The sequence below is a fragment of the Orcinus orca genome, chromosome 11 (assembly GCF_937001465.1).
Source record: "Orcinus orca chromosome 11, mOrcOrc1.1, whole genome shotgun sequence".
Taxonomy (NCBI): Eukaryota; Metazoa; Chordata; class Mammalia; order Artiodactyla; family Delphinidae; genus Orcinus; species Orcinus orca.
Window position 1 is genome coordinate 67037204 of NC_064569.1, and position 20397 is coordinate 67057600.

The following is a 20397-nucleotide window of genomic DNA, read 5'->3' on the forward strand; positions in this document are numbered from 1 at the left end:
TATCACTTTATTTTTGAGTGGGAAATATTGCTTTCAATTTTTGGATGTGTTGGTTTTGAAATTCCAGCTAATAAGCACCTAGATTGATGTGGTTGAGTAAGCTGTTGAATTTTCAACAGATCTGGATGTCCGGAGAGAGATCACTAATTTAGAATTGAGAACAGTCAGCATATGAGCTGCATGTATGCATGTTGTCATGCAGAGACAGTACTTACCAAGAAAAGGAGAAAAAGACAAAGTCCTGGGAAATACCAACTTCTTTTAAAGGAATATATGAGTAAAGATACACTTTTCTTCATTCTTGGAAGGATAGTCTCAGGGATAGAGAATAAGGAAGACTGGTTTTCCAGAAGCCGAGGAAACACAAGAGTTTCAGGAAGGAAAATGGGTTTAATAGTCACAGATGCTACAGTTGAGTAGGTGATTCATACAAGCAAACTATTTGGGGAGTTTGATAATTAGTGGAAATTCGATTATGACATTTCAGCAGAATTCTGGGAAAGAGCCTAAACTGGATTTAGGGGTAAATGGGATTTCAGTCATTGGACATGTGCACCACAGACTATTCTTAAAGGAAATCTGACTTTGAGGGGAAGAACGACAGTAAGAGGTAGTTAAGAGGTGGATGCAGGAATGATAAGGTGGTAGGGTTTTATCTTCCGCTCTATGCTAAGAGGCACACAAACGTTTTTGTAGTCTTAAGGGAAAGGAAATTGCAATGGGGAAAAAGATTGAAGATATTGGATAAAAAGGGGCTCGTGGAAGGACTTTAGTTCCTAAAGAAAGTAGAAAGACTCGAATTAAGATGGATTTCTCCTCTGATGACATTGGCCTTGTATCAAAGAAGAAACACCTCTTTATCTGAACCTCAAAGGAAAGTGACAAAGACAATTAAGGTTGTAGATATGTTTCTGAAATGAGATAATGTGTATGAGCTTAGCTAACTGGAAAGCATTTTGTCAAAATTATTTTTATAAAGAATATTACTCCTTTTTGGAAGATATGTGAGTGTTCTTTCTCTTTATCAGTTTTACTTGCTTCTAAAGACAACTGAACTTTTTCATAGACTCTTAAATGCAGCAGGAAGCTTTGTTTTTCCTTGTTCCTAGCAACTGAAAAGTACACTTAACAGCAAAGCGCATCAATTTCATTATCAAATTGTTGCTCTAAATTTTCTACAGATATGTACATTTCTGTGTATATGTAACTGTTAATGTGGTTTGGAACAGTTTCATTTATTCAAATGGCTCTTTTAACAAATAATAGAAATAATGAGGTTAATATATGCTAATGACACAAGTGAGCAAACTTTAATTTCAAAATGATTTACTTCATTATTTTTCAATCATGCCCATTAAGTAAAAAGCTGAGTACTTAGAAATACTCTACAAAATGATAAGTTTTTATCAGTGGCCTTCTCATTTTGCAAACCTCCATTTTCCCGCCTTTTGGAGGCCTCAGGAGCTGGCAAATGGAATCTGCAATTTGAGGTTCATGACAGTAGTTCTCGGGTCCAAGAGAGGTGCCAAATGTCTGTAAGACACTTGCTGATTATATGAGAATAGGGATAGGCCAGAAAGCCCTCCGTGAGAACTTTCAGAACTTAGTCCAGTTCCTTGACACTGTATTTTCACAGACATGCTTATAATTGATTCTCACTTGTCATGAGGGCAGGGCCTGGAAATGCTGGGATAATCCATGTGGCCACGCACTGCCAGAGGAGCCTCCTAGGGAGGCCCAGAGTCTGAGGGTCTGTAGACCAAAGCATGTCTCGCAACAGTGAACTGAAATTCGCCCAGTGTTCTGAAATTTAAGCTTATTTGACCAAATCCAAATAATAAGGAAATAACAATGTGGTTGGTCTTCAGTCTTTGATGGAATCTGATAAGATTCTGACTCTATACTATTGATCCAGATTACCTTTTGCCTTTCAAGCAGTCATGGGCCAATATTTCCCAAGCAATATGGCCAGTGGGAGAGGCGTCTCAGGTTTAAATGTATATATGTATATCAGGGCCTTAGACAGGTTTCCTTTCTGAAGTGATGAAAAACTGCGTACTCCAAGGAGAAATCCAGGTGGTTTGTAATTCTAGTGGGAGAGAAAAGATTGCTGGAAAAGGGAAATTTCAGTAGGGGGTAAAGAGCTTTTTGAAATTACTTCTTAATACTTTCTAATGTAACGTAAATGCAGCTGATCCCTCTCTAGTATTTTCTCTCCTGAGTAATCATTTCCTTCTATTTAGAATTTATTTTTATAGTACCTCATCATTTTTATGGCCCCATTAACCATTTTTTTTTTCAAGAGGGTATTAAATTGTTTATTTATTACACATGATAATGGATGATACACAAGCTTCATTCCCATCTATATCTGGTACCATAATCCAATTTAGATATATTGCATAGGATGTGCCAACAATCATATATTAATAATCAAAAAACTCCATGACTTGGCTTGGGTGACCCTTTTTCACGGTGAACTCCAAGGTCACAACGCAGTAACTGTCAGTTCAACTACACCAAGGTTTCAGAAGACAGTAGCTTCTCCACCAAAGCAGGTTGTAAATAAATTTTGAATGGAACCTGGCATCACCCTGAAGGAATACTAACTTCACACTGTTGGGGTGGTTTACCAAAATGGCTTCAGAGTAGACTAACTTTACACAGCACATTTAAAAAAAAAGACACATTTATTCAGCGTCACGATCAGACTATTACATTTAGCAATCAACAGCATGGGTGCAAAAAAAAAAAAAAATCTACATTAAAACCCTTTGTTGGAATGCTTTACACTTTCCACAGAACAGAAACTAAAATAACCTGTTATACAATTAGTCACAAATACAGTCCTCGAGTTTTTTTGCCCATACACATGAGTATTGTCTAAAACATGTCTTCTTTGTAGCAGCTAGGCCCTGCCACCACTGTGCTTGGCTGAGTTCACAAATCTGTTGTAACCTGTAGCTTCCCTGTCACTTCTCTGGCTCTCCTCTCCTGCTAAGCTTTGTTTCCTGGCAGTAATCAAAACCTTCTGCCACTGCCATAGCTACTGCTGCTGCTGGAACCACCATAGCCACCTTGGTTTCGGGGTTTGGCAAAGTATTGGCCTCCACCACCATAGGGGCCAGAACTTCTGCCTCCAAAGTTTCCTCCTTTCATGCGTCCAAAATTTGAAGACTGATTGTTGTAACTGCCAAAATCGTTGTAGCTTCCACCACCTCCAAAATTGCTTCCATCATTACCGAATCCATTATAGCCGTCCCCACTGCCACCATATCCACCACCACCGCGGCTGCCACCAAAGCCACCTCGACCGCTGAAGTTTCCTCCACGACCAAAGTTGTCATTCCCACCAAAACCACCTCCACGACCACCACCAAAGTTTCCAGAACCACTTCGACCTCTTTGGCTGGATGAAGCACTAGCCATCTCTTGCTTAGATAGGGCTTTCCTTACTTCACAGTTGTGGCCATTCACAGTGTGGTATTTCTGAATGACAATCTTGTCTACAGAGTCATGATCATCAAAGGTTACAAAAGCAAAGCCTCTCTTTTTGCCACTGCCTCGGTCAGTCATGATTTCAATCACTTCAATTTTCCCATACTGTTCAAAATAATCTCTTAGATGATGTTCTTCAGTGTCTTCTTTAATGCCACCAACAAAAATCTTTTTCACAGTTAAGTGGGCACCAGGTCTTTGAGAATCTTCTCTTGAGACGGCCGGCCCTCTTTGGTTCCACAACTCTTCCATCCACCTTGTGTGGCCTTGCATTCATGGCCGCATCCACCTCCTCCACAGTGGCATATGTGACAAACCCGAAGCCTCTGGAGCGCTTGGTGTTTGGATCCCTCATTACCACACAATCTGTGAGCGTTCCCCACTGCTCAAAATGGCTCCTCAGACTCTCATCGGTTGTTTCAAAGCTCAAACCTCCGATGAAGAGCTTCCGCAGCTCTTCGGGCTCTTTGGGTGACTCTGACTTAGACATAACGGCAGTGGAGGGTTGGGGGAGACGTCAACGATGCTTACTCGGCGGCGTCCACGAGCAGAAAAAACCATTTTTATTTTTGAAATATAAAATGAAAATTTGATTTTATGTATAGTAATACAGTCTTGTCTCCAAATTTCTGTTTTGCTCATGCAGAGGGTTACTTCTACAAGAGAACAGCAGGTTTGCAGAAGCACTACATTATTATAAATTGGCGATCGGGAGCAGGCCTACGCTGGCTTGTAAGTAACATTCAAGTCCTTTTAAAATATCCCTCCCTCCCCCTCCCTTCGTGAAAATGGTGATTTAAAGCCTCACAGATTAAAAAACATGGTAACTCTATTTCTGAATACTTGCCAATCAAATGATGAGACTTTAACAATTACATCTCTCTCAATTTTAATATTTTGGTGCCTGTTTATCATGTTAATATATTAAGATAAATATAACTTTTATTCATCTAGATATTAAGCTCAAAATATTCTGACTCCTTGAAGGCAGAGACTCATATATTTTTTTTCAGTGATACCTGTACTTCTTACTACATTGTTGTTCTTTTGTATATTTGTTCCCTGGGTATTTATTTCTTGGTTTTCTTTTAAAATCAGAAATAATGCATAGAAACAAAACAGAAGTAAAGATAACTTTATTGTTTCCATAGTATACATCATCTTCTCAACATTTGTATTTCCACTTGTCTCCCCTCAGCTGCATATTTAAACACCGGGATTATTCTAATGAACCAAGGAAAGACGGAAGAAGCTCGACGCACGTTCCTGAAGTGTTCTGAGATCCCTGACGAAAACCTAAAGGACCCTCATGCCCATAAGAGCTCGGTCACCAGCTGTCTGTACAACCTGGGGAAACTCTATCATGAGCAGGGACACTATGAGGTCAGGCCAAAACCTCTGCCTTATTCCTCCCCCTTGTTCTGATCTAGTCTCAATGCTTTCTACCTACAATCTCATTGTAGGGACACTGATCATTTAAGAAGCTCATAAGTGTTTTTATTAAAAGAGTTTTATGGTGAAATTCTTTTGGAAAAAAACTCTGCTCAAGCAAAACCTAATGGATTTCTTCACTGTGAATTTCTCAGCGTAATTATGACTCCTCAGGAAAAGGAAATAACATGCATTGCAGCTCAAGCTTGTTTGCTCACCATCTCTTTGATTTTACAATTCAAGACACATTATTATTTTTATCTATATCCATTTTTTGATGTTAAAAAATACATTTTTGTACTCTGCGTATTGAGTAAATGATTTGATATAAAGCCTACTCGTTTCTTTTCATTCTTTTTAAAACAATAACCCAGTGAAAACTAATTTTATTGTGTTTTTAAATTGGGGAGAGGGGAAAGGTGATGGAGACAGGGTCTTGTATGGGAAGTTGGGAGGTTGACCCAGTCCTGTGTTCCCCGTCTCTCTCATGAAGCCTGCCTGCATGGGTTTCTTCTCTCCCATTCAGTATGGCTCCTCCCTCCTCAAATGACACCCCCACACACTCTTACACGATGTATTAAGATTGCAACGTGAGGGTGAAAATAGAATTTTAAAAATAATTGCATTTAATGATCTCAGTAGGTCTCAGTAGCTAGAAGATTCGTTAGTCGATATTTTATTTAGATCCTACTTAATCACCTGACTTGAAGTACCTACAGATTTTAGATGACTGTGGGTGACTTCTGGTTATTTTATTGCATAATCTATGGGAACTGAAAAATTTATATTGAGAGAACAATGGTAACATTTGACTCCTTGTTAAACTGATTTTTATATGACCTTCTTCACGGACTGGGTTGAATATTTTTATTCATGAAATGGAGGCAGTATGATATCAAAGGACGGCTTAATTATTTTCCTCTAAATACCATTTAGAAAGAGCAATGGAAGATTTTAATTTTGGAAGGATGTTGTTATTTTATTTTCAGTGACTAGCCCTGTACTTTAGCTCTTTTTCTGTTTCTTAAATTAGGATGCACTTAGTGTATACAAGGAAGCAATTCAGAAAATGCCAAGGCAGTTTGCCCCACAGAGCTTGTACAACATGATGGGTAAGTAAAATAGTAATATTTTAATTGATATTTCAGGGACCTATGGAAAAATTGAAACCTGTAATTCTGTTAAATGGAATTCTAATAAATCATATTGTTAATCTTCACTAAAAAAACCCTGTTCACAATTGAGTGTCACATTCAAATTTTTACAAAGCATACTTATTCTAAGAGAAATAAATGTGTTAACATAGTGATTTTCAACAATTGGCTGGATCCCAGAGTTGTTCAAAAGGGGCTCAAAAACTGAAGCGGGTTTTGAGTGTTAGCTAAACCCTAGAGATTGAAAATGATGAATAAAGTACATGTAGATTTTAATGAATTTATGAAATTTGTGATAATTTTTGATCATGTTATTTTCTTAATCATAATGTCCTCCTCAAAAATAAACATTGCTATGATGTAGAGATTCATGGTTTTGATGCTTATAAAAAAATGTGAGCAACTGAGCCAACTTGTATGGTTTTCACTGATAAAGGCTTGGATCTCAAGAGGTTTTTTTCAGGGTATTATTTTAGAGTAAAAACAATACTGTGAAGAGTGTAAATATCCTACTACAATTATTCCTTTTTCTACATTGAATAATTAGCTTAATTTTCTTATTAATCAGAAAGTATGTACGCTAGGGCATTGATTTTTCTAGGTACAAGAGGTCAAGAACTAGAATTTCTAGTAAAATAATCTGCCTATTACCTGCAATTGATCCGTGGCAGCCTTATAGGAAATTGTTACCACAGCTGTTTGATGGTGGACACACCTGAAAATTGCCTATTCGGTATGTGATTCTTGAAAAGAATCCCTAAAGTTTAAGATGTTCTGCTGATTGATTAACTCTGCTGTTTCCAGATAAGGGGTTACTTTTGTCCTCAAATCAAATATTTCTTTTTCTCCGAACAACAAATCGCAAACTCAGATTTTCCTTTTTCATTAAACTTGGTTAACTTGCTTAGTATTTCTAGGCCTTCCTCATGCATATAAACTAAATGTGACTACATGATCGCTAGGATTATGTTATGCTTTTATATTCTGTGATTTGAGACATTTGATAGTAGCTGTATGGCTCTGAGTACACATATAAAATCCCAAGTCCTCCCAAACTAGAAAATATATGCCTGGCAAGGACACTCACTTCTACTTTTTTTTAAATAACAGAAAATTCAGAAATAGTTTAGAGCTATAACAAGGCACAGGTCAGTAAATAGAAAAAAAAAAAAGATTTGGGAGAGGTTTATATATTCATTCCTTGTCTCTGGGAATCCTGACATTTAGCCTGGACAGCAGTAGGGTGATTTAACGCTCGTGTTAAAGAGGACACTGGAGTAGTTTTAGTTGCTATTTCTTTTTCTCTTTGGTATAATTACTGAAAGGTAAAATCTAACTTCCTTAAATGTACTTTTGTCTTTACCCTCTTATGAATTAAAACCGCGCCTTTCACTATCTAACATTTTACCATCGATCTGTCCACTCAGGTGAAATGTACATGTCCATAAAGTGTGTACCTAGATTTATCAGTTGAATTAACCTTCTGTGTTAGTGCTGGATGGTTATTCATTTCAAAATGAATATTGAAAGAACTGTGTTCTCTAGTTTTGTCTGAGCAGGCACAGTGGTTTTAGTTTATAATTTTATTTTTAACGCTAATGCTTGGGAAGGACTTTTTCCCAATTTTCCTCGGTTATCAGAGAAGACATCTTTCTTTAAATTAGGAAAGGACTCAGATCCATGGCAGCAGACTGCATATGGCATCTTTATTGTTAATAGGAAGTGTGGTATTCACTATAGTTAATGATTTGAGAAAATTCATTCAATTATTTTAAGTAAATACATTTGATTGAAAATTCAGCTGGTACCTTGAGATCTGTGTCTCATGTGGTTACACAGATGCTGAGCACACACAGGCAGCAAAAGATAAGTGTATCCCTGGGGTGATTGCTTAGTCCTTTGTCTTATTTTCCATTATAGAAGGAGGGAGCCGCTTTGCCCAGACTCTGCAAAGCCCTCTAACAATTTGCAAGGGGAGAATCCCAATATAATTTATAATTCCAGATTTCTGCCATAATTATAGTGGCTGCCTTCTGTTTAATTTTATGTGACGGTCTGTCAGCTGACTAGGTTTTGTAGTTTCAGTTGTTCACGAAACTGTAATTTTCTCCGAGAATGAGTTCACCTCCTAATCAAATGGGTGAAATCCTCTGAGTGTTGGCTTTAACTCCTAATACATTTTGATTAGCCTCCATTTGACAAGAAAAAAAAATGGCCCAGGAGATAAGCTGCCCTATCAGTTCATCATTTTCATTAGTCTGTCAACATGTGCTGATTATCCTATCAAGTTTATCAACAGCCTTGAATGTGTTTTCTAATTCTCACATTTGCATATTATTGGTGCCCTTTAGGGATCAGTGATGGATTATAACGTCTGGTGAGATTTAGCCTGCAAGTATTCATTTTTCTCACGGCTCATTCATTTACCCCTTCAAGACCACTACCCCCAAGCACTTGCATGTATATCTGCAAACATTATTTATTTTCTTTTATTTGGAAGTTAGGAGACATAAAGGAATAGGTATGAAAAAATACAATTATATTTGAATGTTATTATTACTTTAATAACTCAATTCATTGCAGCTGCTTAAAAAAACAAAAAAAAACAACAAAAAACCCCAACACTCCAGCCCTTTGCATTTTCCCTTCCCTTGAACATTTTATGAAAAACATATCACTCTATGCTGCATGCCAGTAGTGGACTTACCCTGAACATCGAATGAGCCTATTTTTCGTATTTGTGTATTAATAGAAAATAACAAGTTTGATTATCGATTATTACTTGCTTCCCAACTTAAATTTTTCTATATTTTACCATAAGACTTAGTTTTTATTGTGATAATTTATAAGTAAACTTAAAAGTCTATTTAAAAATACATTCTCATTATTCTCTTTGATTTCATAGGATCAACGTGATTGAGTAACAATAATTGAGGAGTATCGTCCCATCCAAAATTAAGTGAATTTGCAAGCATGTACAAATCATATTTTAAAAGACACTATATATCACTTTTATAAACAAAAATTAAAGTTTCACCTAGGTGGCAGTTATAATTAGTAAGGTATGAAAATACATGAAATGTTAAGAGACCAGATCACACAATAACTGTTAAAATTGCTCCTAGCCAGTTGTGGACCTCAGTTTCCTCTTGAGAGAATGGGTTGGATTCAGTGGAGATTCAGTATAATCTGAAGTCAGATAGCCCAGGTTCAAATTATGGCTCTGACACTTAACAGCTGAGTGACGTTGGGCAAATTACTTAACTGAAGCCTCAGTTTCCCCATCCATAATGTGCTTGTAATGGTAGTGTCAGTTTGAGGATTGAGTGAGATAATGAAGGTAAAGCATGTTGGACCAAATGCCCAACCTAGTAAGTGTTTCGTGACATTTACCTTCCGTTGTAATCATTATCCTTTCTGTAGGCTTTAAATTCCAGAAGTCACTCCTTGTATTCTCTCTGGCAGTTCTTTCTGTATTTACCAGTATAAATCTGATTTCTCTATAGATACAGTTTTGACGTACTGATGGCCTTGGAGTCACCAACAGGGATTCTGTTTAGTTCTGTCCTGTCTAGAATTGCTGCGTTTTCTCTCGAAGTCCGTTTCCCCTTATCTCTCAACAACCACAGTCAAAATCCATCTTTTATCATTAACTGCATTAACCAAAAGTGCAACAGCATACTTAGTTAATGCCCAATTAATTTAATTCCATTAATAGAGTATTCCCTTTAAATTGAAATCGTCATATTTAGGTTAGAATTTCTTCTCCTTTTCCTGTCATGACATACTTTTCCCCTAGACTTTGTCAAAATTATTCTTTATTCTGACACCTATTGTAGGCCTTTATTGAATCTCAATTTCTCCTCTTTTCTTCTCAAATTGTAAGTGATTTTTAGAATCATAGAACGTTAGAGACGGAAGATTCATATCTTTAAAATCCTCCTAACATAATCTTTTATTTTACAAGCTAGAAATTAACACTCAAAGAGTTAGGTTGATCTGAGCCTGAACCAAGATGGCAGAGTAGAAGGATGTGCTTTCACTCCCTCTTGCGAGAACACCAGAATCACAACTAGCTGCTGGACAGTCATCGACAGGAAGACACTGGAACTCACCAAAAAAGATACCCCACATCCAAAGACAAAGGAGAAGCCACAATGAGGCGGTAGGAGAGGCACAATCACAGCAAAATCAAATCCCATAACTGCTGGGTGGGTGACTCACAGACTGGAGAACACTTATACCACAGAAGTCCACCCACTGGAGTGAAGGTTCTGAGCCCCATGTCAGGCTTCCCAACCTGGGGGTCCAGCAACGGGAGGAAGAATTCCTAGAGAATCAGACTTTGAAGGCTAGCGGGATTTGATTGTGGGACTTTAACAGGACTGGGGGAAACAGAGACTCCACTCTTGGAGGGCACACACAAAGTAGTGTGTGCATCAGGACCCAGGGGAAGGAGCAGTGACCCCAGGGGAGACTGAACCAGACCTACCTGCTAGTGTTGGAGGGTCTCCTGCGGAGGCAGGGTGTGGCTGTGGCTCACTGTGGGGACAAGGACACTGGCAGCAGAAGTTCTGGGAAGTACTCCTTGGCGTGAGCCCTCCCAGAGTCTGCCATTAACCCCACCAGAGAGCCCAGGTAGGCTCCAGTGTTGGGTTGCCTCAGGCCAAACAACCAACAGGGAGGGAACACAGCCCCACCCTTCAGCAGTCAAGTGGATTAAAGTCTTACTGAGCGCTGCCCACCAGAGCAACAGTCAGCTCTACCCACCACCAGTCCTTCCCATCAGAAAACCTTCACAAGCCTCTTAGATAGCCTCATCCACCTGAAGACAGACAGCAGAAGCAAGAAGAACTACAGTCCTGCAGCCTGTGGAACAAAAACCACATTCACAGAAAGATAGACAGATGAAAAGGCAGAGGGCTATGTACCAGATGAAGGAACAAGATGAAACCTCAGAAAAACAACTAAATGAAGTGGAGATAGGCAACCTTCCAGAAAAAGAATTCAGAATAATGATAGTGAAGATGATCCAGGACCTCGGAAAAACAATGGAGGCAAAGATTGAGAAGATACAAGAAATGTTTAACAAAGACCTAGAAGAATTAAAGAACAAACAAACAGAGATGAACAATACAATAACTGAAATGAAAACTACACTAGAAGGAATCAATAGCAGAATAACTGAGGCAGAAGAACGGATATGTAACCTGGAAGACTGAATGGTGGAATTCACTGCTGTGGAACAGAATAAAGATAAAAGAATGAAAAGAAATGAAGACAGCCTAAGAGACCTCTGGGACAACATTAAATGCAACAACATTTGCATTTAGAGGTCCCAGAAGGAGAAGAGAGAGAGAAAGGACCCAAGAAAATATTTGAAGAGATTATAGTTGAAAAATTCCCTAACGTGGGAAAGGAAATAGCCACCCAAGTCCAGGAAGCGCAGCGAGTCCCATACAGGATAAACCCATGGAGAAACACGCGAAGAAACACAGGAATCAAATTGGCAAAAATTAAAGACAACGAAAAATTCTTGAAAGCAGCAAGGGAAAAACGACAAATAACATACAAGGGAACTCCCATAAGGTTAACAGCTGATTTCTCAGCAGAAACTCTACAAGCCAGAAGGGAGTGCCATGATATACTTAAAGTGATGAAAGGGAAGAACCTACAACCAAGATTACTCTACAGGCAAGGATCTCATTCAGATTCGATGGAGAAATCAAAAGCTTTACAGACAAGCAAAAGCTAAGAGAATTCACCACCACCAAACCATCTCTACAACAAATGCTAAAGGAACTTCTCTGAGTGGGAAACACAGAGAAGAAAAGGACCTACAAAGAGTTAGTTTGATCTGTTTAGGATTACACAGTTTGTGTTAGAACCAGAAGTGTAGTTTACTGATTTAAATTTAAATGCTTTTTGTATTCAGTCCTTCTGTATTGCCAAAATTGGCACATTCTTCACTATGTCAATATAGCTTATCTTTACCCATTTAAAAACCAGCATATATATCTATATGTAGATATAGATATATAGATATATGGATATAGATATCATTCCTTGTCCAAATATATATTAAAAACCTTTTCATCTTAAAAGAATGAAACACCTACAAAATTGTGGTTTCATTACAGATGCATGAAATGCAGGATATTAAAATTCTTTTAATGTAGGTTAATTTTTAACCACCCTCATTTTTTCTCTTCTTTCTTTGTAATTGTTTATTTCCCTTACTATGTATACTTAAGCATTGCTTTTGAATAATCCTAAGAGATTATGGGAAACTAAAATAGGCTGTAGCTTTCAATTTTATCAGTTTGAGCCATTCCAATCCCAAAGATCATTTTAGGCCTATTTACTATTTAATATAAAATTACTTGGCTTTCTCAATGCAAAGTGATTGTTGGGTTTAATTATAATATATAAGCAATTTAGGCCATTTCATCTTGGTAATATATCTTGAGAACAAAAAGCCACGATGTATTCATGGAGTAAGAATCTAGAGTTACAGCCTTGGTGTTGCAGTCTGCAATCACTATGTTTAGAATAACCTCTGTGTGCAAAAAAAAAAAAATCTTTAAGTCACAGGTTCTGAGTTAGGGGGGGTGTATAGTGGTGGTAGGATGAAATGGAAATAGTCCATATGGTTTCTGCTCTCATAGAACTTTGTAAGTGATTTCACAGTTGGTCTAGTGCTCTTTAGTATCTTTCCTTAATAAGTAAATGCCTATAAATGAAATGGATAATTGTATTACTCTAACCTCGAGAATATTTTGTTTATAACTGTGTAGGCCTACTATGTTGACTGGACCAAACAAACCAAAACAAACAAAAATCTCAAGCTTTTTTTTTTTTTTGATGTGACACTAGTGTCACAATTTGCACATATATTTATATATCCTTGTTCTTTAAAAAATATGTGTCTATGGGTAACATGCTTTCATCTTAGGGAGAGGTTACATTCTTCCAGGGGAATTCCATGATAATGATCATTGCTATTTATTACCTCATTTGCCTTTATTTTAATCTTACCATTTGATTCTCTTATTTCTGATAATTCCTAGATCTTTTTTTATACACATCCCTGTTACTTATGAAATCCTAGCTCATTATTAGAAAATATATTTTCCTCCATCAGCCTGCAACTAACAAGTCTTTTACTTACATAGGTTTAAAATTGACAAGATGCTTTTTCCTCACATTCTCTCATAAAAAAGAAGGACTCTTTTGACTTAATTTTCAGTTTTATGAAAACGGCTCTTCAATTATGAGAGATTTCCCCAATCTCATTGAGCTAGTTAGAGAGAATGGTGAAAGAACCAATAAATAGGAGACACAGTGAATTTATTATAACAATTTTTAGAGTAAAGCGCTTGTCCAAATTTTAGAATTTGTGTTTTTGAGAAAGAAACTTGTGGAATGAAAAAGTTTTGTCATAAATGGCTACCAGGGACCTTTAGATTCCTTACTCTCATTTAAGTAAGAACTGACAAAGAAGATGTCAAATGTACCTCCTGACAACAAAACACAAAAATTCTCACTTGTAAATTTATCCTAACTCTACTCGAAGGATGTATACTCTATGCTGAATTCAGTTTAGTAGGTTGGCTGTCAGAGAAGTCTGCTTTTCTCTCAGCCTCTGTATGGTTGGTTTTTTAGTGCATAATTTCTTTTTGTTGGATTTTTCTAGTGTGCACATTTGTGTGTGTGTGTATGTGTTGACCTCACTTTGTTCCAGAATATATTTAGAATAGAAATATTCAGAGTAAATTTTTGATAGGTCAGTTACATGCTTAATGTCTTCTTCTATGACTGGTGGTTCTAAAGTGGATTGCTCAAGGCATTTAGCATGCTGACTGTGAAAGAAATGGTTTTTAACTGTGTGAGATTTGAACTTCACATCTTTCAAGTGTGGAAGCATTAACACTCCAGTAGTGTTAAGCTTTTTATACCACCTGCTTCCCCTATTTTGAGTTCTGGTGACTTTCCTGTGACTGCTTCCATTGGCGCTCTTGAAAATCTGTGCGTCAGCCCTTCAAATATGATACGACTGTATAACTGGATTAGCCATTGATCTGTGTACCTCTACAAGAATATTAACTTCTAATTTTTAAGATAAACCTTTTCACTGCATTTTCATGTTTCATTCGTCAGAAAGGACAAGACCAGGAGAAAGGATAAGACCAGGGCCAGGAGATTTTAGAAATTCATTTTGTAAGATATGGAGCCAATAAGATAAGGAAATATGAGCTTTGGGCTGTATATCAAAAAGAATAAATATATGAAATGTATGTACACAATTTGCTCCTAAAAGTTCATTTCTCATTATAAAACTGTAGTGGTTTATTTTTTTTTTCTTTTTACCATTCACGCTTGATATAAATTCTCCATTATGTACTATGGTTACAGACATTAATTTGCTAGGCATTACATACACTACAAAGGCCAGCCTCCAGTTCAGCTGCATTAAATAGGTAATATATTTTGTTTAAAGTTTCAATTAAACCCAGGACCAGAAGATATATGGTCCCTGTGGGGAGTTTGAACATTTTCATGCCAGTGCTGGGATTGCCTAAGGATCATGCTTAGGTCTAGATGTTGCTTGCTTTCCTGGAAATACGATATGAGACAGTTGATTATATTTCACTGCTATTAAAACCACACGAGCCCACCTGTTACATTAATTCATACTTTTGCCAGTTTAGCGGTAAAGGAAAAGATTGAGACTTAAAACCTTTATTTTTAAATTGAGTTATAAGGAAATGAATATATTCAAATTAATACCTAATTATATCCTTATTCTCTGATTCCCAAATAATTTCAATATGTTCTGCTTGAAAAATATGTTTTCTGAGGCTTCAATAGAAATAAATGAGAAAAAAAAAGTGTATATTTTACTCTCTTATTGGGCACTATCCACGGAGTGAATCTTTTACTCAGTAATAAATATGGGCTGGGTTGTTCTCAGAAAATTAAAGTGATGCTATGTTATACTTGGAAAATTAACTAAATTTCGAATTCTGACATTCTTAAAAGATGCCAATTTTGATGACATTGAGATGAAATGGACATAATCATGAGGAAGAAGAAAATCTTGTATGAAGGATACAATCTTGAAAATCAATGTCAAGAAAACAATAAATTGTTGCACATATTTAGAATAGGCCAGTAATACAAATGAAGTTAAAAATTAAATACATTACTAATTGTACATACTTTGCTCTGTGTGTATTTATATCGGCTTTTCCTAATAGGTAGGGAAAAGTTGTTTCCTACATGAAAATCTTATTTAACTCCCACATGAACTGTTACTTAGTTGTGATTTTATTTACACTGAGTGAAGCTATTGTCATATTCAAATTGAATAAAGCATTAAAATAGAACATGCAAAGTTTTGTTCCAGATTACAAGTCTGTTTTTTGCCAACATGTAAATTATGAGTATGGGGTTCTGTGAGCTGTTGTAGAATCTTATTTTTAAGTATTCATTAAAAATAGAATGAATTTTTAAATTTTTGATATAGCTTAGTAATTAACATTAATATAAAAATTTATAATATAAAATATATTATTCATTACATATTATAGAGACATATTGCTTGATCCAGGAATACATATGAAATGTAATCCTAAGAAGATGTGTATAAAACTGAAAATGCTTTTATTATTCTATTCTGATGTCTTCCTGCAAATATTTATATCCTATTTCTCTGAATACTATTATTTTCATTAATTCTTTCCAAGCTAGTATAACATTTACTCATTCTTTTTTCTTTTTTCTGGTGTAAGCTTTGGGTTTTTCTAAACACAATTTAGAAATTCCTTGCATATATTTTTAGTATTCCCTAAATATTTCAGTTGTATTAAGCCGTTTTATTTTATTGCATTGTAATTCTCTTGACGACAGTATTATATTTTTTGGGAGCGGATCATCACCTCCAACATACACAGACACGCACACAGTCTCACTTTCTCTTTTTTTGGAAAATCTGAACATTTTATGGGATTGTCTCCAACATTTGTTGATTGATTGCTCTTAGTGATTTATTTCCTTGAAAACATAAAGGAAATTGATTAGCCTAGAGAACTTCGGGATCCCGAGTTGCAAAAAGAGACATAGTAACATAGGCTCCTGGCTATTTTCCAAGTTAAATTTTGATGGTACATCAGATGTTTCCAGTATATAACACTAGATATTAGGAACCTTTTTAACTTTCACTTAAGTTTAACCTCTTTCTTCATGATTTGTGTTTTTACTTAATGAAACACATTTTCATTTTTTTCCCCTGCATTTCCTCTCTTTGCTTTAAAACTACCCTTTCTGGCTTCAAGGGTTTCCCCTTAAGTTTGGTGCTGTAAGGACTTGCTAAAGAATTATGTATTGAACCTTTTCATAACCCTCAGTTTAAGACTTGGATTATATTTCATTTACTTCCAATCACTCCGCCCCAAAGGAAGAAGTTATAATTGTTAAAGTCTGTTGTCAGATACTAAATAGCCTTCCTAATTTCTGTAATCATTTTAATTTTTGTCTTTGTCTTTGCCTGCTCTGTTCACTACCTCTTAAGGATTTCCAATCAGGACTAATATATCTAAGGTAACTGGACTCTGTCATCTTTATGATACCATAAGGCTGAGGAAGATATTAGGATGGAAATACAAAAGATTCACAAAATTTGACAGACAATAGTTACAGCAAGTTTATGACATAAATAAATAAAGGCCAGACTCCCTAATGTTTCTATGTTAATGCTAATACCGTGAAGTAAAAAGTGAGAATTAAAATCACAGCAAGTTAAACTCTTGACATAATAGGCTCCTGATGTCATGTGGTTCTGTCCGACCTATAGATTGTAGAAAAAGAAGTTACTTGGAAATTTTTCTTCAGTGACATACTAGGCAAAAATGTAACATCTAAATTCAAGTTGATACATAATGTGATCAATTATTTCTCAGATATTTATCAAGACTCTGTGGAGCCACTTCTGAACTTAGGTTGGAGGACAGATAAAGAGATGAAGTGTTTTCTCTCGGGCTCTACACATCTCATAGTCTAATTTAAGATCAGGAAGATTATAATTGGTGAGGTAAGTCCTATAGATACATTAAAAAGATGGGGGACAGGAGTTGGAATAAATGAAGAATTGAGTATAATTTTAAATAGGAAAAGTCAATTTTGTAAAAACTGCCATCTTTACTTGATCCCTGGATTATAATTCAATAGCAATAAACATCTCAAAAATATATCAAAAATTTGACAAAATCATTCTAAAGTTTATCTGGTAGACTTAACAGGAAAATAGAACCAAGAAGGTTTAGAGAAGAATAATGGGTGAGACTTGCTGTACTTGATATTAAAATATTAGTATCAATAGAAGCTACAGTAATTAGAGCAGTGTTGTCCTGGCATAAAAACAGAAAATCTGACTAGTAGGACAGAATGGAGACCCCAGAAACAGATCAAAATTTACTAAATCTTTATAGATAATAGATGTGGAATTAAATATGATTGAGGGAAGGGAGTTTTTATAAAAGCTGATCTGGGAGAATTGATTAAATGTTTGGAAACAATAAAATTAGATATCTGCCTCACACCATATGGTAAAATGTATTTCATGTGGAATAAGTAGCTAATTTTAATAACAAAACTATATAAGTAGAAGAGAAGGTATGTCCCTATAATGGAGAATAATTTTGTGCAAAATAGATAGTGATTAAACTACAAAGGAAAAGTCAACTTGATTTGCATATCTAAAAATTAAAATAGTCTGAAATGAAAAGCTATTACCATCTTTTGCCTATTATAGGGAAAAGATAAATGTCTTAATTAAAAATGGTTTAAAAAATGATTTAAAACCATTAAACAGTGACCCACAATTTTAAAAAATTGCTGGTTAAAATCTTATTTAAAAAAATTTGTGAAAATATATGCATTTCATTAGTTCAAGAATTCTATATATGTATTCTAAGATAAAAATTTTTTTAAAAAAGAAGGATGATAATTGCTGAAGTAGGTGTAGTACCTGCAAAAAAATTGGGAGGGGAATTTGAATACACAAAAAATTGATCTTGAATGAGAAAATACAATTTTGGAAAATTTATCATATTTTTTAATATAGTTTTAAAATGCTAGAAGGAACCTAAATATTTAAAACTAGCAAAATATTTTACTTATAATTGATTTTTTTCAAAATATAAAATAAATTCTGGAAAAACACCAAAACTTTACCAATCACTATGAGTGATGGGATTCATCTGATTTAATAAAATTATTATCTTTCAGATTTTCTACAATGAGTAGATATAATGTTAGTAATTAGATAATAAATATAAATATTAAAAAAAAATTAAAGGATTAATCAGGACTTGGGCTAGTCAATCTTGAGTAGATCATCTAGAAAATCCATGAATATGACAGTTCCTTTTTAAACTAACTAGGATATTGTCACTGGTTTATGAAATGACTGTAAATTCCTGGACAGTGATGAATCTACAAATGATTATATAATTTAGGGGATTAAGGAGTTATTTAGTCTTAGCCCCTCATTTTGTGGATGATAAACAAAGGTCTTGTCAAATAACCTGTTTGTCTATAACCATACAAAGTTTTAATGGAAAAGTAAGAATTAGAAACCCAGACATCTAATTACTCTTTTGGTAAATAATTCATAATTCTGTGCTACATCATAATTATAAATAATTTCAACAGGTAGATGGACAAACCAAGTTAATCAATCAATTAATTAAAATGTGTTTATTTCATTTTAAAATTATGTGGCAAAATTAGTTCCTAAGGAAAGAATTAAAAGTAACATATAAAAAAAAATCATAAACTTGAAGATGGGTAAAGTGCTCATTAAAAGAAAAATGACCAGCACAGAAAAACACTACTTATAAAAACCATCAATATAAGACTTGCCTGGTGGCACATTGGTTAAGAATCCGCCTGCCAATGCAGGGGACACGGCTTCAAGCCCTGGTCCAGGAAGATCCCACATGCCGCGGAGCAGCTAAGCCTGTGCGCCACAGCTACTGAAGCCCGCGCGCCTAGAGCCCGTGCTCTGCAACAAGAGAAGCTACCACAGTGAGAAGACCGCGCACCACAACGAAGAGTAGACCCCGCTCACCGCAACTAGAGAAAGCCCACGGACAGCAACGAAGACCCAATGCAGCCAAAATAAAGAAAACAAAATAAACCTGATATCTTAAATGGAATAGAAGCATTTCTTAAAAATGGAATGATTACGTTAGTGACCAGCCAAGTCCTTAAGCTGGGAGAGCTTAGAAATTAGATTACCATAGAATGCCTGACCTTCAGGCAAAGTATCCTAAAACACTTGCAATATTGACAATCAGATGCTTTCACCATATCAGCAGCAGAAAGCCTGCTAGAAATCATGCAGGGCTATTTTCTGAATGCTCCTATTCTTTACAGACCAGAGAAACGCTATAACCTATGTGAGCTCTTTTACAAAGGTAGCATTTCTCCCCAGTGTGCTGGTGTCACTGTATTTTACAAACATTCTTCTGAAACTTTTAGAACTTCTCAACTTATAGCTAGGCACATGCAATTCAGTGTTGTTCACACCTTTTGCACTCATGTTCCATTGTTCACTGTGATTTTGCTCATAACCACTTACCATCTGTTTTATTATTTACTTGATAATTTTCTTCATTCTAAAACATATCTATGAAATCACATTTTTAAACACAGATTAAATGTAATTTATAAGTACTCAATTAAAAAAAATTTTTTGTGTTTCATGTGCACCTAAAAATCAAACTTTGGAAAATACTGATAAATATATTTCTCTCAGAAGATTGTAAGTACCATGAAGGCAGGAATGAATGATACTTCATTAGCCTTTAGGTTTACCATCATATGCATTATCCATGTTGGCTAACCTAAATTGATATGCAAGATATGCATTTAAGAATTTTTTTTTTTTTGCCTGAGACATGTGGCATGCGGAATCTTAGTTCCCTGACCAGGGATCGAACCTCTGCCCCCTGCATTGGGAGCGTGGAGTCTTAACCACTGGACCACCAGAGAAGTCCCTATTTAAGCATTTTTAAAAAGAGATTTAACAATTACTGTAAGAATTGAGAAAGGGGTGATTACTTTTGGTACATGTGGTCAAAAACATTTTAAGTTGGGGAGGAGGGATAGATTGGGAGTTTGGGATTGACATGTACACATTGCTTTATTTAAAATAGATAACCAACAAGGACCTACTGTATAGCACAGGGAACTCTGCGCAATATTCTGTAATAACCTAAATGGGAAAAGAATTCAAAAAAGAATAGAT

General features: G+C 35.7%; 1 protein-coding gene and 1 pseudogene across 4 annotated transcripts in view; one reads left to right on the forward strand and one right to left on the reverse strand.

Moving 5' to 3' along the window:
- The window catches only part of TMTC2 (transmembrane O-mannosyltransferase targeting cadherins 2), a 420660-nt gene that overhangs the window by 254226 nt on the left and 146037 nt on the right, over window positions 1–20397 (forward strand). For all 4 annotated transcript variants that reach the window (XR_007469965.1, XM_049693957.1, XM_033407136.2 and 1 more), the window contains 3 exons: window positions 4145–4230; window positions 4697–4881; window positions 5963–6041. Coding sequence is in view for 3 of the 4 variants with exons in the window: in XM_049693957.1 (XP_049549914.1) it covers window positions 4145–4230; window positions 4697–4881; window positions 5963–6041 (350 nt within the window). In the remaining variant the exon portion in view is untranslated. The remainder of the gene's footprint in view (window positions 1–4144; window positions 4231–4696; window positions 4882–5962; window positions 6042–20397) is intronic.
- LOC101279670 (heterogeneous nuclear ribonucleoprotein A1-like) lies at window positions 2672–4003 on the reverse strand (annotated as a pseudogene).